This window comes from Musa acuminata, chromosome BXJ3-7 (genome assembly GCF_036884655.1).
Source record: "Musa acuminata AAA Group cultivar baxijiao chromosome BXJ3-7, Cavendish_Baxijiao_AAA, whole genome shotgun sequence".
NCBI lineage: Eukaryota > Viridiplantae > Streptophyta > Magnoliopsida > Zingiberales > Musaceae > Musa > Musa acuminata.
In genome coordinates this window covers 23,157,501-23,180,449 of record NC_088355.1, presented here as the reverse complement: position 1 = coordinate 23,180,449, position 22,949 = coordinate 23,157,501, and the positions used below count along the sequence as shown (strand labels likewise).

Genomic DNA, 22,949 nt, shown 5'->3' with positions numbered 1-22,949 from the left:
ATATATATATATATACATATAAAAGGTAAAAAAGGTAATTGCTTCACGTTCTCAACCTATCCATAAGTAGCCGTTAAAAGTGCAGCCACATATATATTTAAATTGCAGTGCTGAAGACAGCCAAGAAATTGAGATCCCATGCGCTGTCACACTCTCTTCACTTTGGTTAGGTTTTGGGCCTAAACATGAGAGTGTAGCAGTCAAGCAAGTAATTAAATGCAAAAGAAAATCCCGCTTTTGTCATCTTCCTTTCCCCCTTCTTCTTCCTTACTCCTTAAATGCAAAAGAAAATCCTTTTTGTTTAAGGAAAATGGCTTGGCCGACACTACTTTTGTGTTGGAAGGCAAGCATATGAGTCTCCTGCGCTGTCATGAGAGAGAAATGAGGAGGAGGAGGAGATTGTGAGAGGAGATGAGGCTTGCTTCCCGTTTCTTGGTGGGAATGGATCGTTCCCGCGCATCACTAGCGGCTCTTTTTTATCTTGCTCCTCTTCTCCTCCTCTCGACTACTCTAGTGGCCGTGGCGGTGGAATCGGCCACCGACTCATTGGATGGTACGCTTTCCTTTGTCTGAGTTGTCGTAGATGTAGTCGGCAAAATCGACTCTCCATTGAGATGATCAAGGAATTGATTTGCAGTTCAAGCTCTTGGTGTGCTGTATGCTTCCTTGAATAGCCCGCGGCAGCTCTCCGGGTGGACGCGCAGCGGGGGTGATCCGTGTGGTACCTCGTGGTTGGGGGTTTCTTGCTCTGGTTCGGCGGTGGTTGCCATGTAATGGCTCCCGAGTCTCCTGTTTAGATACCTCCGTTTCTTCTCTTGTTCTTGTTTGGTGATCATGCTGCTTCCTGTGCCGCCGCAGCCATCTGTCGGGATTAGGGCTCAATGGTTCTCTGGGATACCTACTCTCGGATCTCTTGTCCTTGAAAACACTGTGAGAGATCTCACTCTATGTTCCGTTCCATTAACAACAACGTTCGCTCTTGAATCAAGAAATTTATGTGGTCTTTCCTTTTCATGTTTGTTTGTAGGGACTTGAGCAACAACAACATACATGAAACCATTCCATATCAATTACCGCCGAACCTAACCTATCTGTAATGTTTTTAGTGTTCTGGCACTTAGATTTCATTTCTTTTTCCCTGGGCCATTTTCACCATTGGTGAATTGACATGGTTTGCTTCCTTCAATTATGCAGGAATCTTGCCGGCAATGATCTTTCTGGGAATCTTCCATACTCTATATCTTCCATGGTTTCACTCAATTACCTGTAAGTTGCTTGTTGGGGTTCCATATGCATTGCAATTATGGAAATAATTTTCATACTGATGAGTATGTAAATTATATCAACTATAGGAATCTCAGCCATAACCTACTGTCTCAAACAGTTGGTGATATCTTCAGCGATCTTCAGGACCTCTCTGAGTTGTAAGATCTTTAACAATCTCGTTCGACAGTAGAATTTGATCGTGCTACTATTAGAATTTCTACCTTACCTACATCGTAAAGTACCAGAAGACCTGTTTATGATGGTTTGATGCTTATTAATTTTAATATGTTCCGTTATATTTATGCATTGATCATGTTCTTCAAGCATAGTGATCTAAGTAGGATATGCTGTCACCCAGGAAGACTATCATCCTTTAATGTCAAGTATGGTAGTTAAGAGTGGAGTAGAAACTAAAAAGTGTTCTTAATTAATCTACTGATTTTACTTAGATGTACATTATGTAATATACTGGAAAAGAATAGCAAGTATAAAAGCTTCACTCTAAATTGTTGGACTGATGGATATTGAAGTGGCTATATGCTATAATCTTTGTACGTACCTCAACTTGCCAATAAACAGAGGAAAACAAGATGATAGGTGAACAAATATAGAATGTGATGAGAGATAAACCTTCTATATCTTAGCCTCTTATTGAAGCCTCAGTTACAGTTCTACCATGGAAGCACTCATTGTATAAATGTAACATCTCTAGGAAAAAATGGCTTAGCTTTTTGCTGAAGTAATAAGTTATACATATCTTTACCTCTTTTGATGTCTATATGGGGAAAAGGCCTCCTTCAAAATATTTAGTACAATAGGAATAGTTAAATCATTTTATTTAAAAACACATTCAGGATGGACCTATTGTTGTTGTAATGACCAATTCGAATGGTAAAAGCACACTCACATTCATGATTTCAGGCACGCGAGTGATAGAGATACATGACTGGGTCTCTATATGTATGTAGGACCAGCTTTCTTACCTTCTCATAAAGATGAATTATCCTGTCAATGTTTGTTATGTTTTGCATTGTATGTAAGTTTGAAGCTTGTAAGCAATTCATGACAGGGATTTGTCGTTCAACAGCTTCACGGGAGATCTTCCAAACTCTTTTGGTTCTCTGTCAAACCTTTCAAATCTGTGAGTGTACAAGATAATAGCTGCTTGTTTACAGCTGCATTTTCTGCTGCCATATGTGAAACTCACTACCCTATAATCATTTTTCACTTCTCTGCAGTTATTTGCAGGACAATCAATTTATGGGCCCAGTAAATATTCTTGTGAATCTAGACCTAACTACTCTGTAAGTTACCCTGTACAAAGTCTTACTGACCATTTTCTATGGATAATCAATCTAACTCACTTTGTTTTTGTCAGAAATATTGCAAATAACCAGTTTAATGGCTGGATACCCCAGGAATTCAAATCAATCACAAATCTTGAGTGAGTAGAACTCTTCACGGGGGTAGAAAGAGGGTCTTGATTTTCATCAATGCAAGTCTTTGTTTCATCTTTCCTGATTTTATGCATGCAATTTCATACATAGAATTGGTGGTAATTCCTTTTCTCATGGTCCGGCTCCACCTCCACCTCCATACATGCCACCGCCTCCTGGTAGACTGCACAGGAGTCACAATAACACTCGGAACCCTTCACAGGGGTCTGGGGGTAAATCATCCGCTCCAGATCATGTACGCAACAAGAAGAGTTTGACTGCAGGTCTGCTGATAGGGATAGTCATAGGCTCAGCATTTGGTGCTTTGTGCATAATACTAGCTATTATATTATGCCTTCACAACATCCAGAAGTGTAAAAATGGCAATGTAAATAACAGGAATGACTCTGGAACATCTGCTGCTGTGGGTACAAATAAAGGTACTACTTTTTTTTTCATAAATTTGAGTTCTGGGCATTTCAATATCCTACATATCTGAAATATGCTAGTATTTGTTGTAAATAATTCATCATAGTATGTCACTAATTAGCCAAGATTGACGTTGCATAAGAATCTGGATATTTATTTATTGATAACAAAATAGTTTCCTTTCTCTATTTTGTTTTTACATTTTGAGATAATATTAAGTAAAACATAGTTTCTGTTTAGTTCTAATAGTCAAAAAATTTTATAACGGCTTGTTTATGCATACTATTAGGACAAGAAGCTTTCATGCTAAATCCTATGCTATTTTAGTACATGATTACATTGGGTTTCTGCAATTATATATCAGAATAAATGGTGAAAGTTTTAAAGAGGGTGATCATGAAGACCAACCTTTAAGTTGTTTTCATGCCAAGAAATTCCAGAAAAATTATAGCAGCAGGTGCAAAGTGTAGGCTCCTCTTCTTTATGGAAGTAATTAGTGTGGTATCTGAATGCAAACTGTGACAAAACTATATCCAAAAGTTATAAATCAGTTGGAACAAACGAGGTTGACCAAACCAGAACAAGCCATTAGGCGGCTTCAGCCATAAATGATTATTAATAAATATAAAAGCAAAAAATGAAAATATTGTAACATGATAAATATTTTTTGGAACAGGAGATAGTGCAACTTTAATAAAAAGTATAGGGAAACAAGTAGTTCTGGTTATGATAGGATTATATTGTTGACTAGTTATTATTAGGACCGAAATCGGGCACTAAGAGGGGGGGGGGGGGGGGGGGGTGAATTAGTGATTTTAGGAAAACGACGTCGATTCGGAAAACTTCAATGATTTGGAAAAGCTTGATTCGATGAAACCGTATCGGAAATGATATCAAAGTGTGCTTGACTTAGAGTAAATATAATAAGCAGTTAAAGCAGAAAAATAATAGTAATGAAGAGCAGAAAGAAGATGCACACCAAATTTATAGTGGTTCGGTCGTCATGACCTACGTCCACTCTCGATTCCTCCTCCGTTGAGGCCATCAGTGTTCACTAACTGTCTTCTTTCAATGGGCAAAGACCAACTATCCTCTTACAACTCTTTTCTCTTTTTCACATGTTTAGAAGACAACCTTTACAATTCACTCACCCTTCTCTCAAACTGAATTCAAAACTTAGAGCTAGAGAAAGGGAACTTTTAGGAATTACAACAACGTTTCACACTAATTTTCGTTCAAGATGTTCTATATATTGAACAGGGATGAGTGGGTTATTTATAGACCCCAAATGACTTAAAAAATGGAGCCAAAAAATGTCTTATCCCGGGTTCTCGGGGTACTAGCGGTACCACTGCTTGCAGACTAACACTGGACGGTACCACTGCCTGATAAAGCCTGGAAACTGGGCTCTGGCGGCACCACTGCCTGGCAACATTAACTGCCGACGGTACCATCGCTTAGACTCCCTAAGAGGCCGAGCCTTTGGCGGTTCCACCGTTAGCTCTGGCGATGCTATCGCCTGACGTGGCACCAAGTCATTGAATGGGCCATCCATTCAGCCCAAATCAGCCCTCATTCGGGCCCAATTGGCCCCTAATTGAGTTAGTAGGATTTCTCCCAAAACTAACTCAAATTGAAACCTTAACTACGATAATTAAGGCTAAACAATTACAATGCAAGCAATCCTAGTTGTCCAGCACGTTAATTGTTCATCCGAACTCCCGGCAAAACTTCCAGCGCACTCCCGGCAATCTTCCGGCGAGCTTTCGGCGAACTCCCGGTGAGCTTTTGACGCATCGTTTGAACCTTCGGCGTATCCCCCGATTCCTCTGGCTCGATGCTCGATCTTTGACTTCGGCCCAACATTCAATTCTTCTTTAATTGTTTCATCTTTTCACGATCGTAGTTAGTCCTGCATCATTTTTCTCAACACATGGATTAAATCATTAATTCATCAATTGATTTCATCATCAAAATCCAAGATTCAACAGTTATAAGCTCTTTCCTAAACATTCATGTGCAATACAATTTACTTTAAATCATTTGGATTCTATCTCATGGCAGATGACAATGCATCAATTCATTATAGTGCATAAGATTAATGACTAAGAGAAATTTAGTGGATAACATTGACTGATGAAATTGTAGACTGCTCTGGAACATTAATGCATAGTCTGTCAAAGTTTGTGTGCTTAACACCATACAATGTAGATCCACCAAATTTTTGCCAAATTCACATGGGAAAATATGTTGTTCTCCTTTTACTGTTCTGGATTCAAATCTCCATAAACCTTGCACAATAAGTATACATTTTTAACTGTGTTGGTTCATCAGGGTTCAGTGCAAGCGTGTTAAGGAGCAGTTTCATTGGCTTTCATATTATATTCTTTCTTTGTTCAGATTTTTGAAATTACATGTTATACTTGGCAATCAATATAACCGTATAATTAAAGAAGTTTTTCGCCTTTCTACATGATATTATCAGTGACAAAGAAGGAGATGCAAGAGCAGAGGCTGAAAAGTTCTTCCATAACTAGTCCGAAACCTCCTACTGATATAGTGATGGTTGAGAAGTTACATGGGAAGAATATGGCTGCAAAGCCATCAAAAGTCCCTATAACTGCAACATCATATACTGTTGCTTCTCTTCAGATTGCAACAAATAGCTTTAGTCAGGATTGTCTTGTTGGTGAAGGTTCTTTTGGTCGGGTTTACAGAGCAGAGTTCCCGAATGGAAAGGTAATCTTTGATCACCTTCATTAACTATTATATCTTGTTTGGGTTTATAGTTCTCTGCAGTAAGAGATACTTATCGAAAACCTCATGCGTTGTAATACAATTGTTCAAATGAAAAATATGTCAAAGTGGGAAGATGAGAATATGCCTCCTGTGCTTCATGCATATGGTGAACTCGAAAATAGAAGAAGTCTTTAATGCTGTTCTATCACATGTCCATCTCGATCAATGTGATTGCCTATTTTCATGATTGGAGTAGCTGATGTGCTGTTATTTCTAGTTTCCAGTAAGTTTGATAATGTTACTATTAACCTATGCAATAAGTAGCTGCTTTTGATAGTTCAACATTCCAAATTTCACTTTCCCCTTTTTCTTCCCCTCCCCCATCCCTCTTAACTGAAATTACTTGCAGATCTGGTTGATTAGCTTAGTATAATCATCAAACTTCCATGTCAGTGGAGAAGCTTCAAGGGCATCTTGCTAATAACTTTGACAGTATGTTATATTTAAACAGTTGCAGACATGACATCAGTTTGTTGCCTCTCCCAGATTTTGGCTGTTAAAAAGATTGACAGTGCAGCAGTATCCTTACAAGAAGAGGATAGTTTTCTTGAGGCTATTTCAAATATGTCAAGATTTAGGCATCCAAATATCGTGACACTTTCAGGATACTGTGTCGAACATGGGCAGCGGCTTTTGGTTTATGAGTATATTGGTAACGGGACTCTGCATGATATGTTGCACTTTGCTAATGATAGTAGCAATACTTTATCATGGAATGCACGAGTGAGAGTGGCACTTGGCGTTGCTAGGGCTCTGGAGTAAGTGCTGTGCTTGGTTCAGTATTCTGTGTAATATATGTTCCTACCGGAAAATTAAATGTATTTTGACTTCACAGGTATCTGCATGAAGTGTGCTTGCCTTCTGTAGTACATAGAAACTTGAAGTCTGCAAACATACTACTTGATGAAGAGCTTAATCCTCGCTTATCAGACTGTGGATTAGCTGCATTAACACCAAGTACAGAAAGAAAGGTAAGTGACAACAAATTAGTCATATACCAATGAGATTGGCTATGAAATATCTCTCTCTAAATTGTCACTTGCCTTTTCACTTGATAGGTTTCGACAGAGGTAGTTGGCTCCTTTGGTTATAGTGCTCCAGAATTTGCATTGTCTGGAGTGTATACTGTAAAGAGTGATGTTTATAGCTTCGGAGTAGTGATGTTGGAGCTACTGACTGGTCAGAAGCCACTGGACAGGTCTATCTTGCTTGCCTCATAATTTCATATGATTTTTCACATGCTTATTTGATTTTGTTGACTTCAGAAAGTAACTGTCTAATTTTCGAATCGCTCATATACTTATTTGGTCTGTCAATATCGGATATGAAATGTATACTTTCCATTTGCTTGCTTCTTTCAGTTCTAGAGTTAGATCAGAACAGTCCCTTGTCAGATGGGCTACCCCTCAACTCCATGATATTGATGCATTATCTAAGATGGTTGATGCAGCGTTGAATGGAATGTATCCTGCAAAATCCCTTTCGCGTTTTGCTGACATAATTGCACTATGTGTTCAGGTACTTCATCTTATTTTTCCTTTCCTATTTGTCCTTTTAGCACCAAGAAACTTCTGCTGCATGTTTTATGCTTGAGCAACATTCACATGGGGAGCTCCAGATTGTGATATTGTCTGTTCTGCTATCAGCATGTAGATGCTTAGGGCTTTTTTTTTTTTTTTTTCTGAGACTTAGACTTTGATCACGCTCTCAACAGGAGAGTTTGTGGTGCTATTATTTCCTGATAAATGCTCTGACATTGATTTCATCAGGAACAATCAAACTTTCATTATATAAATCATTGACAAAATATCCAATAGTCCAGATAATCACACACCTGTATAATCCGAGTGTCTTGCACTTTGCAATGTTCAGTTTTGCAGCTAATCAAGAAGCCCAATCTCACTGCTCACTGAACTCTAAACATTCTCATTCTAATGTGTAATTTCTTTTAATTATTCATGCAGTTTACATGTAACTTATTGGTTATAAAATCATCTATGGTTTCTTACAAAAACTTGTTCTTCGGAATCATTATTACTCCCACATTTTTTGACAATCTGAGTACAATTAGCAGACTACGCATATTACATGACCCAAGAGATCAAATTCAGGTATATGTTTGACATCTTTTTGACTCGATACTTTTAAGATCAGTTTTATAAACCAAGCGAAAGCACACACCAACATTTATGACTTTACAGAGTCGAAAGCATTAGGGAACAGGAGGTCAAAAGACAACCCAATATAAGCAATAATAGTGGGATCAGAAAATGGAAGCATAAACAGAACCTGGTGCTTCATTTTTCTGCAAAGCCTTATCGCTTCTCTAAAAGATATGTCATGCATATTCAATTAATTATATATTACTATCTGATTTTTCTTGATCCGGAAAGATGAAACAGCTACTTCTATCATTTACAGAGGCCATTTTGCAGTTATGTTCTTGTGATCTAGACATGCATTTTCATTTCTTCTGGCCTCAAGCTTTAAAGATACTTGTAACTCATGTTCTTGTGATCTAGACATGCATTTTCGTTTCTTCTGGCGTTGAGCTTTAAAGATACTTATAACTCTCAAGAGCCTGAACCTAATGTGCTATCAAATTCTACAGCCGGAGCCAGAATTCCGACCTCCGATGTCTGAAGTGGTGCAAGAACTAGTTCGTTTGGTGCAAAGGGCAAGTGCGGTCAGAAGGCGATCCGGAGAAGAGATTGGGTTCTCATATAGGGTGATGGAGCAGGATGCTAGCATGACCGACATATCGTTCTGAATGAATAATTCTTTCATGCCACGATCCAGGTTTCTTCTTTTCGGCACGTACCGAAAGCACAAATTTGAAGGGGGAAAAAAAAAATGCAGTTTGGCAACAATAAATCTTGTGGCCGGGAACTGTTATGCCCATGAACTACTTAAGTAGCTTAGTTCATGGGCATCTCAGTAAAATGAAAGAAAGATTTCACCTCAATTTCCATCTACATGCTGAAGACATCTTTTCTTTTTCCCTTTTTGGTTTGTGACTAACGCTCCTTCTATGCCATGTACATGTATTATGTCAGAGTACACTCATCTAATAACAAAAAGAAATAAGTTTTCAGAAGCATGTGTGCTTATCACGATGGAAATCCAAATGTACAGAAGAAAAGGGTCGTCGAGGCATAATTTTGAAACATCAATTAAGGCGAGGATCGTAGCACTAATCACCGCCTCAGGGAATATACCGACACCTGTGCCTCGTCAGCTTGATATGATATCCCGACACCAACTCAGGTCCCTTGTCAGATTGACAAGATGGCCGCGTAAATCACCTGACACACGATACACAACAGTGCGGACTCACTCACGTTTCAGCCTGACAGTCACTTATCCTTTGTGCCAAAACAAAACAAAAAAAATCGAAACAAGGAGTCCAACGATCACACGTAATCTGGCTCCTGCTATTACAACCTCTAATCATAACATCTTTCTGCGTCCTTTAATACTTTCAAATACTCAACCACCTACCTATATTCAAATCTATTTTCGTTAGATCGAGGGCTCAAAGTCTTTTCATTTTCCTTTTTGTCCTCCATAGAACTTTAACTTCTCCTGAATGGGATCTGATGCGTCCGAGTGAAGAAAGAGAGAAAAAAATTCGACCGAACAGGAACACGAGAACCATTGCTGTTGTTGCTAGTTAACCACATACCAGATTTGAGTGGCTTACGGCACATTCTCTCTTTAGTCTCCATTGGACGAACCAAAATGATTAACGAGCCTCCTGCTTCATCATCGTAGGCTATCATCTATGTGATGCAATGAGGTTGATATGCAACAAATAACAGGTTTAACCAAGTAATTTGGTTAAGCAGTACCTGTAAACTCCGTGACCGTTTGGCGGAAGCAGGATATATATATATATATATATATATATATATATATATAAACACTGCATCTTGCGCCTTGCTAAGCATTCCTATAAGATGATGCATCAAACACATCTTAGACCAGCATATATATTTGAAGGCTTCAGTATGAGAAGAATGGTTGATTACAGAGATTCGACTGAACTTCTAAATTGACGCAGCCTCAATCATTCGTTTTCTTTCTCGGGTCCCATATAAGCGGTGCCGCAGACCGATGCTAAAATGAGCAAACATCCAATGAGTTTATAAGATGATGGAGCAGCACCCAAGAAGGTCATGCTCCACAGCTGCCATAAGAGCACCTGAAATTGAGATGCTCAAAACTCATTTCAAGGAGAATAAAACTTGAGAAATTGTAATTTTTATTAGATACATCAATTTAAAAAAAAAGCAAATCAAAACATTCAACTTCCTTTAAGTTTGGCACAAATTACTGTTGGCCAGTTGGCATTTATACCACTGTATCATGAATCATGAGCAGGATTACTGCTCAATAGTTGAGATAAGAAATTAGTCACCAACTCTTGACATCAAGTGATTATTGTTTCAATCACCTCCATTCTCTAATTAGTAAGAAGCTTCGTCCAACATAGACTGAAACTTCTGAATTACTTCTTTTTTAACAGGACATCAGTTTAGTGTTGTGCCTCCTAAACCTAAATATTCACTTCACCCCTGGTTCCAATACTAGCAGGGGAGGCTCACCAAAAATAGATCAAAGCAATGTAAGTGGTAGGAAGTGTTGTGTGATCCCAACTTAATGTAAACAGAGTAGATGGAGATGTAGATCAGTGTTCCAGTTGTTGAGAGGGACTAGGAAACTAGAGGACCGAAAGGTCAACACATGTTTCAAGATTTCCATATAGCATACCATATTTTTTTGCATCTTTGCTTCTGGAAGAAAAACAACCTTATGGTTGAAGAGGAAGCGTTAAAAAGAAAAAAAAGAGGCCAACTTGCTGCAGATGTGTGATCATCCTTCCTAAGTTTACTTATATAACGGTTCAAAGAGACAGGCTACGGGAAACAAAGAAAGTGTTGTTGACCTCTGATAACTTACAACTTTACAAAGTCAATACAACTTCCAAAACAGTATAATAAACTGAGATATTAATCAATTACAAGTCATAAATTGAGCCAATTGTATGAGTCCTAACCAAAACGAACAATGTAAGTAGTTTATTAATAAGCGAATAAGATATTACTGGCTTTGTCTTGTCATTGTCTAATGTGGTAGAAAAAATCATACATCTAAATGCCAGCTTACTACCACTATTTATTGTGCATACTAAATTGGAATCAAGTTTCATTTGGAGTGTGAGTTAACTTATGTGTATATATATACAAGACTACGCATCATCCAGATATGACCATATATCAAAAGTCAAAATTCTTCTCCAATAACTACAAAGTGCAGCAGATGATAACCTTTATGTACTGAATGTTTGTGACTTTGGCAATCCTCTCGAGCTGAAGTCCACGTGCCAAAAGGATCTGTGAAATATTGAATACTATCAGACTGTATCTGCTTTTGCTGTTGCTTACATGGAGATCAATTCAAGGATGTATCTGAACTTCCAAAAAGAAGAAGAAAAAAAAATCTCAAAATGCATGAGAAACAGAACTTGACCCAGAAATCATAGCTCATACCTCAGCGTAGAATGCTAATACACCTAGCACCATCATCAGAAGAAAAGTGAAAAGATTAGGAAGAACAAATTCCTGTGATTGGAGTATAATTAGAAAGAAAGTACAATTAGTAACTAATATGTTGGGTTAACAAGCCTGCTAATCAGGTAGGTAGAACATGCTTATAGGAAGCACTGAAAAAAAACTAACTAGAAAGATACTAACTCATTAAATAGTATATCAGCAAAAATAGCTTAGATTTCTCCACCTGGTTGTACAATGGCAGTCTAGCACAGCAGAAGATAAAAAGTCGTGCAAAGTTTTCTGAGAATGATTCTCTGTGCACCTTACTAACTCATTAAATAGTATATCAGCAAAAATAGCTTAGATTTCTCCACCTGGTTGTACAGTGGTAGTCTAGCACAGCAGAAGATAAAAGTTGTACAAAGTTTTCTGAGAATGACTCTCTGTGCACCTTACTAACTCATTAAATAGTATATCAGCAAAAATAGATTAGATTTCACAACCTGGTTGTACAGTGGCATTCTAGCACAGCAGAAGATAAAAAGTTGTGCAAAGTTTTCTGAGAATGATTCTCTGTGCACCAGGTTTACCGGCAGGATGATGAACATGCCTCAAGACAGTGAGACATGCTTTATGTTGACTATCACATGTAAATATGTACAGAAATTATCAACCTGTATGTGCTCGACTGCCTGTGTGTGCATGGAGCACAATAATCTCCTTGTATCTAGTGCTTAAATGGAAGAAGATATTAAAAATTAGTTTTGAGTGAACCCTGAAGCTCCTTCATCAAGACTAGAACTCCACCACAATTCCATCATTATGGACCACAATGAAGTTCAGCACTCCCCTTTGATCTAATTTTATCTAACCCAAAAATTACATGTTGAGAATGTAATCCATTTCGTTGCTGATTATTCTTTTGCTTACATGTTCATTATAAATCGTTAAATATTTTGAAAGGACTTTTCATCAGCAAGTTATTAAATAATTTAAAAAATTCTGCAAATAAAAATGGAAGAATCAAAAGCTTGTTGAAGTATTAAGTTAACTAATGATAATCAACTGGTGGTCTGCCCTTTTCTATGCCTATTCACCAACCACTTACCTAAAGCCAGTCACAATCAGCCAAGCTGAGCTTTCAGAATTAGGTAGCATCTATTAAAACTCATGAATCAACAGAATGAAGTTCCGAGTTATGTGTATGGGGAGAAAAGCACTCCTGTGCAGTAAGGACACGGTAGGCAGATAATTCAGACGTTGCAAGATAACCAGTTTATTTCAGGGCTAGGATAAATCCTGAAATATTCAAACTTTTAACTCAAAAATGATTAGCTTAAATGTATAACCAAAAAACAAAGTAAACAGATCACAAAGAATGAAGCGTAAGTCATGCAGCTGACCTATTATATAGAACACCAAAACATCAACACCAATTGAAAATCATTTATTGTGCATCATTACTTCACAACTCTCAACAAAGTACCAGTTAACTATATTGCTCAAACGTGGAAACCAAACACCAGGTGTTTTTAATTAAAATATAGTACAATGACTAGTATTCTAAAAGCAGAAAATATTTGCTGTCTATACCTGAAATATCAAAATGCATATGGCTGAGAGAGGACAAGCAAGTATCGCAAATGAAAAAACTGTATACCTGTGACAAGTGATGAATTTTATCAAGAATGATCATTTCATTCAAATGCACTAACATTGTAACTAATTTTCATTTGGGTTAAGTTTCACAATCTATGGCCCAATGTAACAGTAACAATGAATAGATTAAACATCACAATGACAGTGTTAAGAAGGTAACTAATACCTAGTTGATTGGGAATGCAAAAAGGACAAAATAAATAAAATCAAAGATTTGAATGCCATTATGTACAGCCTATATCTGGCAGTATTTAGTGGTGGGACACAGGACTAGGATTATTATGCAAAGCATACATTATCTAAAACCATCAGACCATCTCTACGTGACATTTGAAAAGGTCTTTTGAGTTAGACCAGACCCAGTCTCACACTTTGAGACCCAACCACATCACAAAAGTTACAAGGAATGGTTGCTCAAGGTAATATGTGCAGTCCTCATGCAAGTGACACCATATTTCTAAATTATATATGTTAGTAAGCTTGTTTTCATTTCCCTTTCTTCACATTCTTGTGGGCAGCAGTGCTTGATGTAAACAGTTAGGGGCTTTTCCTCAAGGTGGCAAGATACAGTTAGACATAACATTTGCCACACATTATTATATTTAAGGTCATGAAATGCAACAAAATTTTGCAGAATATTAATTTAGTGAAAAAATGTTGCATCAACATTAAATCAATATGAACAAATTTCTGGGTCACAAATGCATCATTGCTTTAACATGTAAAAGTTTTTCTATGTTGCATCAAGCATCAAAATGATGTGATAGTGTACATTCAGCTCAATCATATGGCCCACAAAGTGCAAAAAATTTGGATATGAAAACATTTTCGCAAAAAACTAATCTTCTGGCAAAGAAATAGAACCATGTAGAGGATGTAAAATTTTAATTTACGAAATATGAACATGGATTCATAACCATGACAACAAAATCCTCTAATATTGCAGAGAATAGAAGAGTATTTACTTTTGGGTATTTAGTATTCACACAAAGTTATTTTCACTTGTCCTACCAACTTTGGCACCTATAATTTAGATAATTGGTGCCCACTGGTATGGAGATTTACAAGAGGAAGTATATCTGAATCCCATCACATAGGATCAACATATCACATGGCTGTTTACTAGTAGCAATGAGGATGAAACCAAAGGAAGCACAAGTACAGGGAAAACCAGAACATCTCTAATTAGTTAGCTGATTATAGGGCTAAAATTCATAGCATGATGTTTTATTCAAGAGATTCCTTTAAAAAGGAAAAAAAAAACTTAGGAAAGCTTGTTAAATTACTTCGCATTTAAAACCTGTTTATTCATGGAGCATTGTCTATAATACCCCAGTTTAGTTCCACATTGGTTGTGAGTAAATATTTGATTTGACTCATAAAGAGTTTGATAGGTAATAATACTGTTAAGTTGGGCATAACCGTTTTGGGTCAGCGATTCAGATTATCCCATCAGACCATGTTGTGACATTGTCAGCGAACAACTGAAAGTAACAAACAAGTTCTTTTTATTAGATTTTCCATAAAGGATCATGAACAAATACAGATTTTTTTCCCTTGATGCTTCCATATCAATGCGGTATGGATAATCTTTGTAAGAACAGATTGTGAATAGTTTACAAATTAGAATTATTTGACTTCAGCTATGAAACTCTCTTAAGGTGTCTATGAAATGGATTACTATCAGGTTAGCAATTTACAGAACATAACTAATGCAAGTTTCTTACTTTGTTGTAGTTAAACCAAAGGATTATCATACTGTAACATGGGAGAAATTGTAACTTTCTAGCATAATACAATTTTGTTAAGTACACAGGACAAAAATTGGCCTGGCCATATGTCAGAGACTCAACCTATGGCATGTATTGATGTATTTCTAGATTTTAGCATGGTATACTTCAATCACTGTTGATCGGCACAACAATCCTTGATTCTACCTGCTATTTTCCAATTTCCAAGTTCCAACACTTGTATTTAATTATAAACAAGTGTCTAGGTCAGGAAATTAACATTGACTAGCATTATTTTCTTTTTCTACTTGCATGTTTTCTCTTTTGCTCATTATTTTGCTTGCAACATTACCAAAAACACATAGGCTGCATAAAACCACTTGTGTATCTGATTTAATATTGAATCATTTCTTTCCTTCATTGAAGGTCCTTGCAAGAAGTTAACATTCATTTACAAGACAGCAAATTCTTTCATGCAAATATGTGCACCAAGCGACACTCAAATATTGTAGTTGATTAATGCTTCAGATATAAAAATAAAAATAAAAAATGCATTAAACATAAAGATTAATGAGCACTTGAAACTCTAAATATTATCAGGCCGAATACATACACAGGTTGATCAGATGCCATGGCACCAGCACGTATGAGACAGTAGCTAACTCCACCCAGAATTGTTGAAAATATACCAACAAAAATAGAGAAAATAACATCCTTTCCTCTATCAGTGACAACAGTGTCCATCTGAAAAGTCTCAGTCAAACTCCCTGCATATGTTAAACATCAAAATTTGCAGAAGAAAAATAAAGGCAATCCTTCTTTACTACTAGGCGTAGTTACAGTATGATGTAATAAAAGCAAAGCATTAAAAATATTATTTTATCCAGATGGTAGATGTAGAAACATAGAACAATAGCTGAATAGAATGGACTAATTGCCCAAACTAAGGTAGGTCGGTAGCAAATGAAGATGGTTTCCAATTAATGGAAGAAACATGATGTAACAAGAACAACCAAAATACTAAAAGAGATTTGGTTTTGATATTACTTTCAAGTCTAAGCATAAATGTTCTTGGTAAACTCAATTTGTAGGGCAGATGGTTTGCAAGAACATACTAATCACAATGTGGATCAGCTTAGTGTGGAAATCTACAGATAGGTCACTTAAACTAAACTTCATGTAACAGTTTTAGAGGATAATGGTAGGCCTCTTGTCAGGTCAAGATAAAAAGGCATGACAACCACAATTCAAGTGTTGTTCCAGGCTTCACATATGAATCCATAACTAGAATTGCTATGGCACAAATTAAACTTGATCCAATATCTCTCATTGATGAGCAACAATCAGATCCTCTATTAAACCGAAGAAATATTTGAGGACAGGAAGAATATAATAAATCTAATCTCACTTTCTTTCTGCCTTTAACCAACTCGTTAGCTATCAATAGCATTCAACCAAATACACTTGCCCTTAGATAATTCTTCTCACATAGAATAAATAGTAAATACCCTAGAAGCAATCTCATTCTTACACAATCTATACCCTAGAAGAGATCATATTATAACAGGAACCACTAAAATGAGATAAACTATATAAGTAACGAAGAGAAAAGGTCAAAAAAAGAAAGTTATGAAAAAGATATACAAACATTAATACTTCATTAGCAAGTATTTTGCAATGTAAAGAATATCACTCACATAAGAATACAACAATATCCGATAAAAAATAATACCTTTTGAAAGAAGAATAGGTTGCAGAATCAACAGGAGACCAATAAAACTGCAAGTTAAACCTGATGTACAAACAGACAAAAACAACTTCCCATTATTTTTTAAGAGTCAAAATAACAGAATTTTGCCGAAGATGCTAAAACTTCAATGTATAAGAGTCAAAATAACAGAATTCTGACATGGTAACAAGTTAATGGAAGCAAGATTAGTAAGAAAAATGAAACGCTCCAGATCAAACAAGAAAACCCCCCTTTTTTTTGTTGAGAGAGAGAGAGGAAGCAGTTCTGTGCCAAGTTTTGGAATGTGGTAAGAGTATGACCCACTGTGGTCTAACCAGTGACTCAATGACCACAAGCTCAGCTGGGTTGATGACCATTCCGGTTTTTAAACTAACAATACAGCATACCTTGACCTTTACACTTCCTAGGCACTGGCTAGCATCGCAATCATCAATCCATTCTATAGTATCAAGAACAGGTATTTAACATATACAAGAAAGAAATAAATCATAAAATGCATGCTGATTTTAAAAGAAAAATAACTGGCAATGAGGCCTTAGATCAACTTTCAGCTTTAGTTAAAGTAATGCAACAGAGAGTGCATATTGTTAAAGAAAAGTGAAAGACCAGAGAATCAAACAATAAATATCTATACTGTCCACAATCTGCAAGATTGAATATATTCCTTAGGAAAGAGTGAATAGCTAGATTGGTTTCAGGGGCTTTTCCTAGAGTAAGAAAATTGAATGGGCAACGTAAAAACAAGTGGGGAAGAGAAAAAAGAAGGGGAGGGAAATAAAGGAAAATTTTGCACACTGCCAATCCACTAATTCAATGGCCCTACTTATTCCTTGACCACTTGGCAATCACCAAAGGATGGACAAAAGACTCGACTATTCTTAGAGTAATAGTTTGATATATACCTATAGAGATTTCAGCAAAAAAATTGAACATAGTTAGGTGACGTTATCAGAAAACATAGCACACAGCATGAAGCACAAACAAAGAAAAGTTTAACTAAAGGGTCTTTTGAAAACATCTTAGTGAACTAATTCCAACTCATCAACTAATGTGAAAGTTGTTCTTTATTTCAGCAGATTTATCAAGACAGCATTGCTATGATCAGTTTAATGTTCATGAAGTAATTATATGATTCAATTCATTCAAACCTGCTTCTATTGCTCTTGGCTTGCAAAACCAGAACATGACCCATAAATCATTTTTTAGGTTATGCTTTACTGTGTAATACATAAGTTCTCTGGAAAAGACAAATTGCAACAAATGATTTAGAGAATATGGCTAACAACCAAACAACCCCCGCAAGTCCCAGAAGCACAGAAACTACTTTATCCATGTCCTAACAAACAAAAGAGCATATATGAACAGAAGTGACATTGTTTCCAATTGTACCTCCAATATGTGAAAGAGATAACTTCTCCTGTAAAATGATCATTGCTCCAATTGATGCCATTATTGGGGTTGCAAAGTTCAGTAAAACTGCATAGGATACAGGTAGATTTTGGACACTGAAAGAGAAGAAAAGGCTGAATTTGGTCATTTATCTATCACCAGGAGCTTCAAGTCCAAAAGGAACAGGGCTTCTTTATATGAGTACTGATTGCCTCAAAATACTTCTGGAAGAAATACAAAAATATAATATGTAACAAAAGGTGCACACCATAGTCCATAAAATCCCAAAGGCTAAGAACAATAGTCAACATGCTACTAGGAGGTACAGTAGCAGTGTAACTTTATGAATTTGTAACACATTAAAAGTCATCCACTTATCTTAGAAGGCCCTAAAAAGCTAGCAGTAAAATAACTTGAACAGAAGCAGCAAACCAAATTTTAGCAAATAAGAGATTTCATAGTTATACTGATTATGACTGTATATGCTTACAAAAATCGAAGGAACTTGTCAATACACCAAAAACTTATGGACCAAGCGTTCAGTTAGTATAAATTGATAAACACCATAAGAAAACAGAAAAATGAAGTCAACAACAAGAGGAAAAATAAATTTGCAAAAATTGACAAAAGATCTCAACAGTACTGACATAGCACTTGCCATTCAAGTCAATTTCTATATTAACTAGCAACTTAGTAGAAGCCACTGATGAATCTTAAAAAGCAGCATACTTGACTAGCTAAAGAATAGGTATTTTTACAACAGAGTGACTAGATTGCTTGCTGCTTCAGACTGCTTATTTTGCTTTTTTTTTTAATTGGATACAGTATCAAGGTTTAACTCAGTTGAACATTTTCTTTGACATCTTGTGGGACTGGTATGGTACCTACATCCGCACCAGCATCACTTAGTAGCACTAAAAGAAAATAATAAATGAGTGGACACCACCTCCAACTAATATTTGAACACTTGGAATTTATCTCTAAACAAAATTTTAGTCCACATCGGTCATGAAGATCCCATGATGACCATTTTGCCATATTATCTTTTAAGAATTATTTAGCATGAACAGTTTATATCATCAAGCAATCTGTAATGGTTGCAAATATTTGTACAGCCTCCCCATATTCACTAAGCTCTCTTTAGACCATTGAGATGTCCTAGAGGATCTGAATGGACAAAATCTCCTCAAAATGATTCTAAAGTCAAGCATACAGCATACTTGTTTTGTGTTTGTCAAGAACTCAGGATACTGTAGATTTACCAATTGATTTGCCTTTAGAGTAGATGTCTATCAAGGATATTCACAAAAATCAACAACAATTAAGCTTCTCGTATGATTTGCAAAATCCAACAAAATTTTTGAAGCATTTATTACCCTTATGGTAGCAAAAATAGTCTCTACAAGATGTTCCAACTACATTATTATCTAGTCCTGCACCAATTTATTGCCCATGCCAACAAACATGACAGTATACAGAAGTGAAGCTTTCTCTGTTGAAACACATTGTGTCTAATAATGGAAGATCAGAATTTACAAAAGATGACTCATACAACAGGATCTGTTCTTGATTTATGGTAAAAAAATTACTGACAAAATTGAAGACATAGCCACAAAGGTGAAATTGTAGGGTGTACTAGAGAATGGTTTGATGCTAAGTCGTCAATAGTTCCTTCATCAAACTAGTTGACACCACAAAATATGCAAGGATGCTGAATACTAGAGCACGAATCGCTTAATCAAGAAAATGGAACTTTTAGATATTGTTAAACAGCTTCCAGCAATAAAGAAAGAAAATGTTCTCTCACAATCATATTATCTAGCTAGAAATTAAATATCTCCATGTACTAATGAAAAAAGAAAAAAAACCATGATATCAAGTTTAATGACTAAGAAGTGTTGCTAGAAGAAAAACCTAGTGCAGCTTTAAGATACCAGGGACGAGAAAAGTTGTAAAAGAAAATTAAAAAAAGGCTATACTATATGATCAGTGATTTCAAAAGGCGCTCGGGTGAGGCAAGGCGAGGCCCGAGCACCTCGTTTAATGTCCAAGCGGCGCACTTCAAAGAGGCGCCGCCTGGGCGCTCACCCAAGCCCAGGCATCGAGCGCTTCGGGCGAGCGCCCGAGTTAAATCAAGCGATCGAACTAGCGTTTTAAGTCTGGTTCGATCTCATTTGAGTTAGTTGGTTCAATCGAACCAATTAAAGCACTGATATCAGCCTCCCTCGCGACTTCACCAACCCTAACCTTGCTTGCGATTCCGCCATCGACATTTCCTCTTTATTGTCGCTGCCTCTCTCCGCTGTCACTGCTCTCCGCTACCGCTGCCATTGTCACTGCTCGCCGCTGCCGTCGTTGTCACTGCTCGTACTGCTCTCAGTCAACAGCCTCGGTCTTCCTCTTCTCACACTCTTCTCACATCAACTCGACTTAGTATATTGTTAACAGTATATTAACAGTATACTAGTAACAATATTTTTTATTTATTAGATTAATAACATATTATTTTGATTTTAATACTGCTAATTTTTATTTATTTGAAATTATTGTTAGGGTTTCCAAATAAATGACAAGTGTACAGAGCAACTAAATAGATTCTCTAATGGCATCAAAAAGAGATCCTCCTTGGAAGTATAATTATCTAAAGAATCCTAAAGATCCTAATGTAGTGACTTACATCTTCTGTGATAAAACTAGTAGATGTGACATTTTTCGTGCAAAACATCTAATAAGAAATTTCAAGAATGCTGCAACTTGCAAGAAGTGTCCACCTGAGGTAAAAGAAAAGTTGTTGACTTATATAAATAAATAAAAAAATACAAAAGAATGAATCTTATGAGAATTTATCAGATGATAATGTTAACATATCAGGGATGAAGAAGAAGATTATTCTATGAGTGTCAACCCATGTGGGGAAAAAGTTCATTACAAAAGAGGAAAAGAAGTTATGAGTACTATGAAACGTAAAAAAAAAGACCGATGGATCTATATATGTTTTAAGGATCATAGAAACAACAAGGGCAAGTAGGAGGCTCAAAATTAAGACAAACAAATATAAGTGATGCTTGTGATAAAGAAATAAGAGGAAGAACAATTCAGCACATTGCTCGCTTCTTCTATCAGGCTGGTCTTCCCCTTAGTACAACTCATTTAAACACTTTTAATGAGATGATTAAAGCTATTGGAAGATATGGTGTGGGATTAAAACCTCCAAGTTATTATGAGATGCGAGTTTCATTAATGAAAAGAGAATTGAATTATACAAATGACTTACTAAAGGATCATAAAGAATCATGGGCAACACATAATTACTCTATTATGTCAGATGCTTGGACCAACAGGAGATGCAGGAGTATAATTACTTTTATGGTTAACTATTCTTTAGATATCATGTTTGTAAAGTCAATAGATGCTTCATCTTTTGTAAAATCTGGAGACAAGATATATGATTTGCTTGACAAGTTCGTGAAAAAAATTAGAGAAAAAAATGTCGTTCAAGTCATAATTGTTAATGGAAGCAACTATGTATTAGCTGTTAGTATTCATCTTTTTTATTTTTTTAATTACTTTATCTTTAATTAAATATGTTAAACTCTTAAGTCTTATCATTTTTATTCTCCTTTGTCTCAGGTAAATTACTTGAAACAAAAAGACAACACCTATATTGGACTCCATGTACGGCATATTGTATTGATTTAATGTTGGAGGATATTGAAAAGATCCCTGATATCAAGAAAACCTTAGAAATGACAATCTTTGTTGTAGGATTTCTCTATAATCATGCTGGGGCTTTGAATATGATGAGAGAATTCACAAACAACAAAGAATTGATGAGATACGATGTCACCCGATTTGCTACTTCATTCTTGATATTACAGAGCGTGCATCGTCAAAAACACAACTTGAGAAACACGTTTACCTTTAAGAAATGGGTGACAAGTAAATAGGCAAAAGAAGCAAAAGGCAAGAGGGCCACTGATATCATCTTAATGTCATCCTTTTAGAATCATGTAGTTTATATATTAAAGGTAATGAGCTCTCTTGTTCAAATCCTTCGATTGGTGGATAATAAAAATAAGCCTATAATAGAATATATTTATGAGGCTATGGATAGAGCAAAGGAAATGATTAAAAGGTCGTTTAATGAAAAAGAAAAAAAATATGATAAATTTTTTACAATCATTAACGAAAAATAAAATTGCCAACTTCATCGTCCCTTACATACAGCAGGATATTATTTAAACCCAGAATTCTTTTATAAGATTAAATCTGTTAGGTTTGATGCAGAAGTTTTGGATGGGTTATATCAGTGCGTTACAAGATTAGTTCCAAGCCTTCAAGTGCAAGATAAGATTATTCGTGAATTATCTCTATTTAAAAATATCGAAGGTCTTTTTGGAATTCCAATGACAATTCGATTCAGAACAACTACATCTCCTGGTATTAATAATTTGATATAATTAATTTCATTTATAGTATGTTACTATGTTATTGCTAATAATAACAATAAATTTTACAACTGAATGGTAGAGTCTATTTGGAAATTCCACCCCGTACTTGTAGCAATCTACTATCAAAATACTTTGTTTAACATGTAGTGCTTTGGGTTATGAGCAAAACTGGAGTGTCTTTGACCATGTAAGGATCACTAAATATTTTTGTTTTAATTTATTTATTTATTTAGATAGACATATTAATATATTTTTAAATAATATGACATAACAAATTCACTCAAAGAGAAGAAATGGGTTGAAACATCAACGATTACATGATCTTGTTTACATAAAGTATACTCAAGCTTTAAAGGCTCATCATGATTTACGAAATAAAATTGATCCAATATCATTACAAAATATTGATGATTCAAATGAGTGGTTGGTGAGAGAAATGAGTGCTAACTTGCAAGATACTGAAGACGAGGTTGTATTTGAAGATA

At 36.0% G+C, this 22,949-nt stretch overlaps 2 protein-coding genes across 3 annotated transcripts in view; one reads left to right on the top strand and one right to left on the bottom strand.

Moving 5' to 3' along the window:
• Window positions 1-284: 284 nt before the first annotated feature.
• On the top strand, window positions 285-9,027 carry LOC103973732 (protein STRUBBELIG-RECEPTOR FAMILY 8). The gene is made up of 16 exons (XM_009388376.3): window positions 285-553; window positions 638-770; window positions 859-930; window positions 1,028-1,093; window positions 1,195-1,266; window positions 1,353-1,424; window positions 2,336-2,407; window positions 2,505-2,570; window positions 2,645-2,710; window positions 2,814-3,142; window positions 5,617-5,870; window positions 6,417-6,688; window positions 6,766-6,901; window positions 6,989-7,128; window positions 7,292-7,448; window positions 8,542-9,027. The coding sequence occupies exons 1-16, from the start codon at window positions 412-414 to the stop codon at window positions 8,698-8,700; spliced, it is 2,208 nt and encodes a 735-aa protein (XP_009386651.2). The 5' UTR covers window positions 285-411; the 3' UTR covers window positions 8,701-9,027.
• An 877-nt stretch (window positions 9,028-9,904) lies between these two features.
• Window positions 9,905-22,949, bottom strand: part of LOC135642442 (uncharacterized) — a 15,655-nt gene continuing 2,610 nt past the window's right edge. The window contains exons 4-10 of one of the 2 annotated variants that reach the window (XM_065158591.1): window positions 18,014-18,129; window positions 16,607-16,666; window positions 15,488-15,641; window positions 13,079-13,145; window positions 11,483-11,554; window positions 11,261-11,326; window positions 9,905-10,134 (exon numbers count right to left, since the gene is read on the bottom strand). In XM_065158591.1, the coding sequence (XP_065014663.1) occupies window positions 10,000-10,134; window positions 11,261-11,326; window positions 11,483-11,554; window positions 13,079-13,145; window positions 15,488-15,641; window positions 16,607-16,666; window positions 18,014-18,129 (670 nt within the window). In that variant the 3' untranslated portion in view covers window positions 9,905-9,999. Of the gene's footprint in view, window positions 10,135-11,260; window positions 11,402-11,482; window positions 11,555-13,078; window positions 13,146-15,487; window positions 15,642-16,606; window positions 16,667-18,013; window positions 18,130-22,949 lie in introns of those variants that run through there. The other variant, XM_065158592.1, reaches the window with a different exon arrangement.

What these genes read in the sequence shown, in the direction of transcription:
- LOC103973732 (XM_009388376.3), top strand. Translation starts at nt 412, where the DNA reads ATGAGGCTTGCTTCCCGTTTCTTGGTGGGAATGGATCGTTCCCGCGCA. An exon ending in CTGTCAAACCTTTCAAATCT is followed by an intron (nt 2,408 to 2,504) that starts GTGAGTGTACAA and finishes ACTTCTCTGCAG; the next exon opens with TTATTTGCAGGACAATCAAT. An exon ending in TGCTGTGGGTACAAATAAAG is followed by an intron (nt 3,143 to 5,616) that starts GTACTACTTTTT and finishes TGATATTATCAG; the next exon opens with TGACAAAGAAGGAGATGCAA.